This window comes from Anopheles bellator, chromosome 2 (assembly GCF_943735745.2).
Source record: "Anopheles bellator chromosome 2, idAnoBellAS_SP24_06.2, whole genome shotgun sequence".
Classification (NCBI taxonomy): domain Eukaryota; kingdom Metazoa; phylum Arthropoda; class Insecta; order Diptera; family Culicidae; genus Anopheles; species Anopheles bellator.
In genome coordinates this window covers 84,984,218-84,995,817 of record NC_071286.1, presented here as the reverse complement: position 1 = coordinate 84,995,817, position 11,600 = coordinate 84,984,218, and the positions used below count along the sequence as shown (strand labels likewise).

Sequence of the window (11,600 nt, the reverse complement as noted above, 5' to 3'; positions counted from 1 at the left end):
ACGTAATAATAGTTTTCACTTCCGGGGATCTACCGGTATCAGTACGGAGCTGATGCTCATTAGGATTCATTTCTATGATTTGTCACGTTTTGCAGACGATTCCCGGTACGCACGGAGTTCAGAATTAAGCTGCACTTTAGGGATTGCGTTGCTGTCGACGCGCTTCTTGTGAGACCTTTTGTTTCACTCTCACAAACTCTCACTAACACAACATGGTAAGAATGGTTTGCAAAAGCCGATTAAAGGCTCCATTCGGTGTTTCACACAACTTTGATATTAGATTCGTCCTCGTAACAAAATTTGGTCTATTATATGTGTTAAACGATCTTCAGCTCACTAGCAACTGCAAAGTAAAATCGAAACAAGCTGTATTGGGAAATTAGGAAAATAGCTCCTCCATGCTATTATTAAAAATGCAATGACTCATTTCTCAACATTTCAACGCCGAACCGCAATTACCCTCAATCGCAGAGCAGCTTTCTTGGCGCTGAAAATGATACAGTGTATTATTTTCCCTCACATGCAACTTACGGCGGCCACTAAAAGCCGAGCGTGTGTGATGAATTTTCTTTGCAGCTGCCAACAACCTACTTACGTTCCAGCCACAACGATGGCACAGATCCGAATAGCCCGCGCTGGCAACAATTTGAGCTGAAATCACAACTGCTGGCAACAATACTTTGTAATTTCGATCGATATGCTAGATACATGAAATTATCTCCTTCGTTCGTGGTTTTGTCATTCTCATTTCCATTCCGGTACCGGAACCCGTCTAACCGTTTACTGTTTGAGTCAAGTGGATGCTCCGTGAAGGATAAACTTTCATCCTCTTGCAATTCATGTTGAAATTTGTTAGCATTTTGCGACTCGTGTTTTACGGGTTCTTGTTTTTATCTCTTACATCGCAATGACTTTAGCTGCGATGTTGCTATCTCCTTCAGTTCGCTTGAAATATATATTTTGGCACAAATGCACAATATGGGAATACCATCCCTGATGAATCCAATAGAATGTGTGTTTCATGCTGCGAAATGTTGTTTCCATTACGGGTTGGCCGAAGGACATAGAAAAATGGCATAACCCCAAGTAGCAAATTTTTGCTCTCGGAAAAATGAAATGAGGCGTTATGTATAGATCTAATTTAAATTGGACATGAAAGCAACTGCAACATTGTTGCCAGTTAGGATCCGTAATGAATGTAAAGCTGAGATGTCCCATGTATCTCACGATCCTGCTTCGTTGGCAGCACGTCGAATACCGCACGTCGCCTTGCATCAAAGAGTCTTGTGAAATGTGTATAGTCCACTGCATTTTCATCAAACACGAAGTGTTAAATGGCAACAGAATTATAAGAAGATTAAATTTATTTCTCTAATAACCAGTCCGTCTCTAATAATCAAAACTGTTGAGGAAAACTAATCAGCATCAATTAATTTGGCCGTACCCGCGTGTGTATGATTTCTATTTTTGTCCTTCTCGAGTAACTTGCCTCGAAACCTTCATCGACTGAGAGGAAACTTTTCGAAAAGGAAACCCGACGCAAGAATTGAATGTTGTTCGAGCAGAAATAATTGGATGAAAAATGAAGTTTTGTTTTTACTTTATATTTATTTTCTTTTCCCTTCGGAACGCCATCATTTCGGAGCAGCATCATGCGGTGCATTTCCACATGATTGACCAAATGATAATGGGGTTGCATTCATTTTTAATTTCCGTTTTATAATTAGTTTTGTGTGCTTTCAATTTGTACATCTCCAAAGCCCCCTTTCGAGTACTGGGCAGAAGCGCAGTTGGCGTATTCTGTACCAGAAAAATGTGAAGCCTCGAGAGCAAAGAGAAACTTTTGGATATTCGTTTACTGATAAAGACGGCAGCCAGCTCCTAATGCTCTCTTCGTACTGTGTTTGGGTGCGCTTACTAGTGAAAAAACCAAAGTTAGCTTTCAATTTTTTCTTTCAACCGAGCTACGCGTTGTGTTTGTAAAAATACACACGAACGTTTTCCGTTTTATTCGTCGTTTTATCTAAGTTGCTAACAGAACATCGTTGACTCGTCACTCTATGTGCATAACCAGAACAACCCTGTTGAGTGCGATGCGTCAAATACCTTTTCAAATATTTTTACAAAGCCATTTAAATCTTAATCGTTGCGAAACTACTAGATATTGACATTCACTCTTGCAATACTCCGAAGAATGATTAATTTAACAAAGCCATCAAGTTTGTTTCAACGCGGAGTTGTCAGCTAGGCTTGCAGAGTTGCAGGGTTACACACTGACGCATTGCTAGCGTTGAATCAATCTTCATTGGCCATTGTGGTCATAAGATCGAACCTTGCCCACACGCTGGCTTTGGCTTGTCCATCTTGTTGTCTTGCATCATCTGATCATCATCTTTTTGCATCCACCTTCGTTCATCCTTTACAATATTACACCCCTCCAAACACGTTCTCTAATTGCGTTAACAATAATAACAATAGCTGTTTCATATCATGATGACTGTGCGAAAGAGAGAGAGAAAGAGTGGAAGGAAAACTATGCCAACCCCACGAAATTTCATTCGCTGGCAGCAACGGTTGAAAATTGAATGCCTGTATATCGCATGGAAGCCATGCCTTATTTGTGTTGAATGTTGCATGTCGCTACCTTTTACTAAGAACTATACCTCGCGACCTGTGCATGGCGGTTTGCTTGATCAGGCAAGTAACCAACGTGGTTGTTATTGCAAAAAAGAATGTTCTGTGAAAATATTTGTCTATACTCCTGGGGTTTATCCTATAGACCAAGGAAATGGGTCACAAGATCGTCCTTTCAAAGTCAGCTCAGTCTCAGTGTCAGTCCAAAGTTTTCTGCATTTCTTGGCAAGAACACGATCTAGTGTTGCATAACTACGGCTCAGATTACTAACGTACCATCTTTCAACTAGTCTGACCGGAAAAAGGCTCTAAATAAAAGGCGGTGTGGAATAATTTTAATGATAATTTCCTATCTTGCAGGTCGCCCTCCAATGATGCTCATCAGTTATGCTTCTTTGTAGGATTTATTGTTCGAGTGCGACAAAATCTGAAGCAAGATAAACTTCTTCCAAGAAAATCTTGCGTCAGAAGATCCTTTCAGCTGTTGGCTGAGTAGAAATTGTAAACGGTTGAGATGGGGCGGAATTGGACTGCATTATTCCATAGGCTTCGTGCAAACTAATGAAAATGTAAAGTACTTTTTCTTTTTCTTTTATTAAAAGTTAAAACCAAAACTACTACTACAGAATAACTACTAGTAAAACCGGCAATAAAACTGAACAATTACAATGAAACAATTACAATAAAACTGAAAGACACAAAGTTCTTTTGTTTTTTTAGGCTCCCATAAGAAATTTATTTGCCTGTTATGGGCCTAATTTGTTGATTCATGAATTATATAAAGATTGAAAACATGTTGAAACATGTGTGAAACTTATAGTGCATGTGAGATGAACTAGCCCTCCGGTCTTTGCATACGCCATCATACCCTGGCACAGTTGCACACATTGAATTGTAACAGATGCACCTGCGGTTGTTGAATATCATTTCAATTTGGCTTCCTAACCCCAAAGACCACAAAATGTGAGAGTTGATAATTGTGTTAAAATATTAGCTAGCATGCCGTGGCAGATAAACACAGCCACATATTTTAGAGCATGCGGCCGGAGGTTTAATAGAAGAAAGCTGCTGCTCAAGTTCATCGAAGAACGTCCAACGATACGTTCGGAAAGATGTGCCGCTGGGTGAGGGGTGTTTCTGTTGCACCAGTGCACGAAGCGGAAGATAACAACATGTAAACATAATCATTTGCATGTCATGGATCAAACCAGCCAATGGAAAATCCGGTCCCCGGTCTTCTGGGCTTGGTTACCGGTTCCGAGAGGGCCGTCTGAGCTGCTTGTGACGTTTGAAACAATGGCATGCAATGCAAACACCAACACTATCAACATTGCGAAAGTGTGAAAGGGTCGAAGGTCCATATATTACATTTTCCGAATGCAATATGTGATTAGGCAACCGATTCAGCTAGCCTGGCTCAGAGTGCTGTTGAAAAGTGTAGAGTGAGAGTAAATCGTTATCCCATAAAGTCACGTTGAATCAACACCCAGCCAAACCAACCTACAAACAGGGTCAAGTGCTGTATGTTGATGGAAAAGCCGCGAGAAAGGGACACAGAGAACAGTCTTACTTAAATCACTTTGGGATAAGGAATTCTTTTATTAAGTTGACATAATAGTAAACCACAAGCTTAGTGACTTAGCATAAATTACACATCGTTTGATCTTTCATTTGGTATGTGTGAGTAACTTGGTGTTCATTGTTCGAACTGATTTCTTTACTTGGACATCGTATAGATATCGTTTTTACTGCTTTTTCTCTTTTGCGAAGTAAGGTTTTGCGAACGATCAATTCAAAAAAAATTGCAATTTTTCCAAAGATCTCACATTGTTAAGAAATAATTGAAAATCATTACTTACCTGTGATGGGATTCAAAGAGACTGGGAAAGAATGATGCACAAATGATGAAAAATTATTTATTAAATACACATTCCTCAATCAAATGAAGGTTACATTAAATAACGGTTTCATATGTAGCCCTGAGAATTGAACGCAGGCGGTGGCAAACAGATTTCGGAACACGAACTTGGCAAGCCACGTGGGATCACTTCTCCTAAGTATGGAGGAGCTTTCTGAAGTTGCATGGTGATTTACGACGTGCAATTTCCGCAAGTCATACAAAACACCAGCAGAATGCAAAAGAACAAATGGCCATCGCATCATCTGCAGTGCATTCCTCAACCGCTGCGTGGTGTGCACCGTTCGTTGTTTTTTTATGTTGTACTTCTATTTGTTTTACGTTTTATGCTTTGTTTTATAATCACCGATGGATGAACAGTGCCACCGACCTACGGTTCGCTTGCTATCGAACCGGCCTATCCATGAAGCACCCGCTTGTTAGGCGCTGGCCTTTCGGCGCACTTTTATGTACAACTGCGTAACTTTCGATTCGATTGCAGCTCTTCCGACGTCTGACGTATGACACACATTCACACACGTACACACAAGATTCACAGTCGTTTCCGGACGGAAGATTCGTTTACTATTTACAGAGCATTGGGAGATAATAAAAACTAACGTAACAAACAATACGGTGGTTCCATTGGATACCGGGTGCCAGTAGCCACAGTAAAAACACATCTCTATGGCTAGGTTAGGAGTGAGATTAAGCGTCGTAAATGGGTCTCGTTGCCGACGGTCCCTCGCTCACAGCTCCGCTAATGGGAACTGCGAAATCGAAAGTGGATAAATCGGTGTCGAAACTCAATGCTCTCGGGTCGTCGAACTGCTGGACTCGGATCGGGCTTCAAAGATAACAGAGCCGTGCGGTCGCCACAAAAGAAGTCTACTAACTCTAACAGGCAAGTTTCTTTATCGAGTCGTTACAACACGCAAAACACTTGCCGCGCTTGGTTAAGACGTTTCGATGAGAAACTTTCGGCGCTTTTCGTTGCCATCGGCCAAAAATGACCGACAAGAAAAGGGCACCGTCACAGAGTGGGCACCCTCCACCGTTTCGTCCCGGTCGATGTTTGCAAGGTACTCGACGGCAACATTAGCATCCCATAAGCGTCATGCGTAGCACACAGTCACACGCTAGCACACATACCCACATACAGATTGCGTAAGGTGTCTTTGCGCATGACACCTGAAGGCCTCAGAGGGACTTCTTCGTTTCCACCCGCGTGCTGAATCCGCTGGCGGTGGCGTAGGAGACTAGATGTCTGGCCATGCTATGGCCAACCGACCGCAGGAGGTATACTAGGACCGCTAGTATCACAAGCAGGAGCACCAGTCCGGCCGCAGCAACGTCGTAGTAATGATACTGTATGAAAGACATCTGTGCCGGCTGGTAGCGATAGTGGCCGGCACCGTTGTGTCGGATCACGTACTCCGTCCACCAAACCGCCTTCTCGACCGGCCGCATCGGTTGATCACGGACCAGCCTTCCGAGGCGGGCGATGTTGCGTTTATAGCTGCGCGCAGTACATAAGTCATTAAAGTGCTCCAAAGGGTCGCCACCACTGACCGGAACCGACTTACCGCTTGTTGCCCGTGACTTCGATGATGCATTCGCGCAGCTTCTCGACAGTCAGGTGCTCCATCCATACGGAGCGCCCAATGCCCAGATCGAGCACCTTGTCCGCGTTCCCAAACTGGTCGAAATTGAACGGTATCACCACGAGCGGCACGTGCCGGTCGATAGCTTCTTCCATCGACTGCTGTCCACCCTGCATGACGAATGCTTTCACTTTCGGGTGAGCTGTGGCCGGAGCGCGGAAGAGGTGAGAAAGCAAACGATATTAGCCACAGGTGCCACTAGAAATGTGTAACTCAGTTTTGATGAAAAGTATAACGGTAAATAAATGTTAATTACTATGACGTAAAAACGCGGAAGTATTTCTAAGCAAAACATAAGTAGGGTTTTAACGCAATCACCAGAGCCCGCTGATGTATATTGATTCACTTGATCTTCGTGGCAGAAAGTTTTTTTTTTATAATTGTTGCTCGTAACGCTTCGCTTAAAAGGCAGTATGATCAGTTTACGGTTCGCCACGTGCCATCCTGAAAAGCGACGTGCCACCGGCTCATGCGACGTTAACGAAAAGATATAAAACGAAACGTTGCCCACCGAGAGGTACCTATAAAACGCCAAATTAATAAATTTTGCGTTTCGCGTGTCAAGTTCGCTGGCTGATGAAGGAATCTGGTTCAATAACTGGTATAGCTGAAACTTCCGGTGTGCCCGATTCGGTTCAAGGATGCGAAACTTGCACGGTTTGATTTCGAACTTTTGTTCAAACGGAAACACGGATTACGCTTGGCATAATTTATGCGACCGAGTCTCTTCCTCGGGGTGATCTTGAAAGTGGCAAAAGATCGTGCGACATCCGTGCATCTTTCGTAAATTTTAGAGCTTGCCTTCAGCACTATCCTTCCGAATACGATTTTATGAGATTGCATAATTAGCCAAGCCTTGCATTGACAATGCAGACAGCTGGAGAGTTGTGGAGCTGCTTGTGCCAGGGATTGGTTGTCGGTTGGTCACTCGCAGAAAGACGCCAAAAACCAGTTTGGCGAAGCGTTTTGCTCTGCGCCATAGCGCGGACAAAGTGGCCTTAGGAGCCAGCGATCGCACAGTATCACACCAATCGTTCAGGAGCAGCGGCCATGCTAATTTCTCTTCAACTTCACCCAGAGCGCACCCACGCCGCCTCTAACGGGTTCGTGTGAAGTTGGGGGTTGTTTCGGTTCCGGAAACGTGCTTGGCGTTGTTACGAAACGTCGAGCGTTCACACTTTCTTAGGCAAATTTTTGCTTGATCTTTTGTTGAACCAGGTCAAGGATACAGCAAAGCTGATCGATACCGCTTCGTCTCCATCGACTGCACCCCCAGACGACTTCCCAAATGTGAAATGGTGTGCTTTTGCGCATGGTCAAGTTTGGTATTTGGCGACGTTATCACCCAAACACGCTACAAATCCGCCATTGGGTTGATTGGCCAGACGTTTTCCTTGAAGATTTGGCCAAAGCCTTGATGATTTGGATAAAGGACAACCATCTGAATAGAGATGCGTGCAAAGACAAACTTGCCTTCACCTGTTTTGATTAGGCGAATCTTCAATGGGTTGTAAATTTATGCCTTAAATCAGGCTCACAAAATGCAGTTGAACTACAAATGTACATGTATGTTTGAAAACGAATGAAAGAAACAATAGAACAAACTTAAGGATGGGTAATGGATTTGATAATTTCGACATCCGAAGTTCATTGATAAGTTGAAATATTCACATCGCAGTGCCGTTATGGATCGTAAGGTGTGTCACGCTACCAAATATTTGACTTCCCAATGATCGCGTAGCAACGTTAACGGATGGCGTAAAAGACTGCATCAATGCCACAGTCTTAGATACGTACACTGGCCTCGGCACTAAGAGAAAAAAATCACTTCAAATAGAGTATCACGGCTCTTCAACGTTGGCCACTCATAAATTTGTCGTTCCATTTGTTGTGTTTGCTATTTTGTGGTCCCGTTCGTTGCTCTTAACAGCTAATTAAGCTTACACATATCTGCAAACCACAGTTTAACACTCTGAATCTGGTTCTGGTTCCGGCTCGTGCTGTTCATCTTTCGTCTCATAATGTATGACACAAGGGTAACGAGATAAATGGATCCATTAAAATGGTCTCGATTTTTTGTTGTACATAAAAACACGCAACAATCAAACTACTTGGTAGTCATTAGCATTTGCGTCTACTTGAAGGTGCCTGAAGGTACCTAATGTGTCGTTATAATGAAAGGTTTCATTGACAGGTTTGATGTTAAATAGTACGATAGACCTTCATCTTTTGGTTTGATTTGTACATTGCAAATAAAGAACAGTAGTTCTCACTCATATTTATCCTTACCGGCGGAAGGTGCGATCAGTTCATGCAATATAAACCTAAGGAGAGCCACGCGACTGTCACGCTTTGCCATTTATAACTCACCGAGTACGTCTTGCTGAGGAACCCATCGCACCATTCGGATGTTTGTGGTGCCATTAAGGTCCATTTCGCCATCATGCTTCCACAGTACGTCGTATTTCAATGATTTGAACACTTCTAAGAAAAGATTCAAGTTGCGTTGGTTTAACGAATCGCTGCGGATCAATGTTCCGAGACTGAAGTACACCACACCATGTTCCGACTCGTCTAGGTATGACTGTAATTCCATTGGCAGTGATTTTACGGGTTCGATGTGTAGAAAGCCAAGCTGCACAGTGTTTGGCAAGGTTGGGCGTAAATAACCCAACGCAGGCTCGGCGTTCACCATCAGGAAGTCAATGCGATTCATCAGTCCCCAGGAGCGTGTCATATTGCTTCCGAAATTCTGTTCGATTACCCGATCATAGTTGCGGAAGTCGGCCGGCATGATATAGTAGTTGATCACCAGGTTGGATATGACCGCTTCCACACGTTGCAGAAAGTTGAGATTCTTCGTAAATTTGTGATTCATCTCTGGATGCGCCACAACGTTCATCACGTTGCCCAACACCTCGTGAACCATTCCCATTGCATCGATCGACGTGATGCCGATCAGGGGCGCGTTAAACAGTTCGGCAAACGCGTACAGAGGTGTAAACTGGTAGTACTCAACAATCACTGCGTCGAAATATGCATCTCGACTATGGATGAGGGCCTGCACGTCCGGGTGGGACAATTGTGCCTCCAAAAATAACCGTGTCACCTTCCGTAACTCTTGTGCAATTTGGAAAAAGTTCATGTTCCGTTGCTTCATATCAACCACATCTATATTGTCATTCACAATTTTGTACGCAAAGCTCCAGTTGATGATCGTCACGTTCGGGTGGTCGGTCATGAATGGATCCGTCGTCATAACCGTCAGCTGGTGTCCACGATCGATCAGGCCTCTCATGTATGCCCGGTACACTATCTGGTGACTCCTGGCCGGCGAAGGAAAGATGGCCAAAATTCTAGCCCCCTCGACTAGGATTGGCATCCCCACGGCCAAGAATGCCAGCACCGGGATTAACGTTGCCCGTTCACCACACCACATGCTTCCTTCGAACGCACAGGATAATATAACCTTCCTCGGACAAGGACTACACTTGGAGAACCTCGCAGAAACCGTACGGGCTACAGGTACCGTTGCGTACAGCGTAGCGACTATCGAGCGACTAAAAGATATATCCATCGACTCGAGTTACTTTATACGCTAGACTTCAAAAACCAATAGCAGCGATCGTACGCCTCACGCCTTGCGCCCACTAAACTATAATCAACGGCCAGAGAGCGTAGAAATGAGAGAAATGGAAATAAGAAGAGGCGAAAACGCGTAATCGTCACTATCCGTCTTGTTTATCTCCCACTTACGCCGGCGAACTCTCGCGCTCTGTGAGCCGCAGGACAACACGATCACGACCGTGTGCCTCTAACACCATCTTAAACGCAAGCGTCGACCTGTGCTCCTTCCATCCGCGCACGAAGTTTACCGTGGCACGTGTCTAGCCAACAACTGCCAAAGGCGGGACTGAAATCGCCGGAGCGAAAATAGTAAAAGCTATAGAAAGTGGTAGTATTTTCATACTCTTTTTGGGAATAAATTTAGGAAGTATTTTTAGCGAGGCATAACTGCCGATGCACGTGCCGGGGGCAAGCGTCGGTCTTACGGGTGTTGATGAGCTGCCTACAAAATGTTTTATTCAAAAAAAAACTATTTCTTCCGTGCCTCGCTGTTGACCCTGTCACAACTCAATTACGAAAAATATACGCTCATTAATCATCGTGTTGATTGTACTGCCAATATATGCTTTCGACTGTGTTGCGACTGGGATGCAAATAAAAGTGACGACCAGCAATATGTTTATCAAATGGTCCTTTTGAACTTGAAACACCATGGTGTGTATTAATTGATTTCGGATACTTTTCCACTTCATCACCTCTTTGTTATACTCTTGGCAAACCTTCCTTCAGGGCTAGACCGTGATGCAATCTGTTGATTATAGATTGGTAGCCAAATGGAAGAAGTTGCCGCGCCAGTGTTTTGGCGCGGGGCGTTTTCTGTTACGTAGATCTTCTTGGAACGAGCGAAACAGCGCTTCAATTTTGTCGAGGATTAGTAGCCACCGTATAATAGAGATTCAACCCGAGTTCGACACGCCATGCCGGCTGTACACGAAATGTAGATGCAACCGACCTCCGTTGAAGTGTGTGTATGTGTGCATCTGTAAAAATCCGTAGCCCCGAATCAACCTTCAAAGTCACGAATAGTCTGGGACTTCACAGCCATTAGTCCCGGTTTTGGTCGTTTCCAACGTTTGGAGTTCGCGAGTAAACTTCTCCGGCATCGCGATCGACAGCTGTTGCAACGCGATCGCAGTTTGAGCAATGTAGTGTTTGCTTGTTAGCAAGTGTTATCGCATCGCCCGGTGAACCTATTTCGATTTACGTATGTGTAGGGATATCCGTTAGTGTAGGGAACAAACGTCTTGGTATCGGAAAGTGAAGAAACTAATTGTGGTTTTTAAAAACATGCCAATTTTTCGAATCTTGAGCCACTTAGTATTTCGCTGTCCACTCGAAACCGCATTCCGCTGAGGTAAGCGAATAGACCCAACGATTTGCCGCCTTCGTTGGGTCTTTTAAAACCGCGTGACCCCTTTTCGTTGTGCTTTATTAGTGGATGACAATGCAGACACTACATACGCATTTGTCAAAGATCTGAGTTGAAGGTCGAATCCTGCAATGGCTGTACTGGGTTTGAGAAAGATGTGGGGCTGGGAGTGGTCAATGGGGGAAGAGAGCGGCTGTATAAACACGCCGCCGCTTATGCTTGGAGCCACCAAAGCCGATCATGAGCACATACGAGTTGCGGTTGAAGAAATATTCACCTCCCCCCGAAAACGTTTGGCGTTGTTTGCATATCCACCCCGCGCTTGTGTTTGAAGTGTCAAAAGATGGACTAGGCCACTAGAGAGTGAAAGGTCTTGTGTGTCGTCAAAGTAAAGAAGAACGAGAAAGAG

The 11,600-nt window shown here is 44.1% G+C and overlaps 1 protein-coding gene across 1 annotated transcript; it reads right to left on the bottom strand.

The window, feature by feature from the left end:
• Positions 1 to 4,647: 4,647 nt before the first annotated feature.
• LOC131208238 (UDP-glucosyltransferase 2-like) lies at positions 4,648 to 9,634 on the bottom strand. Its single transcript, XM_058200890.1, has 3 exons — positions 8,566 to 9,634; positions 6,118 to 6,337; positions 4,648 to 6,050 (listed from the first exon to the last, which is right to left on the bottom strand). The coding sequence occupies exons 1-3, from the start codon at positions 9,632 to 9,634 to the stop codon at positions 5,732 to 5,734; spliced, it is 1,608 nt and encodes a 535-aa protein (XP_058056873.1). The 3' UTR covers positions 4,648 to 5,731.
• Positions 9,635 to 11,600: the final 1,966 nt, after the last annotated feature.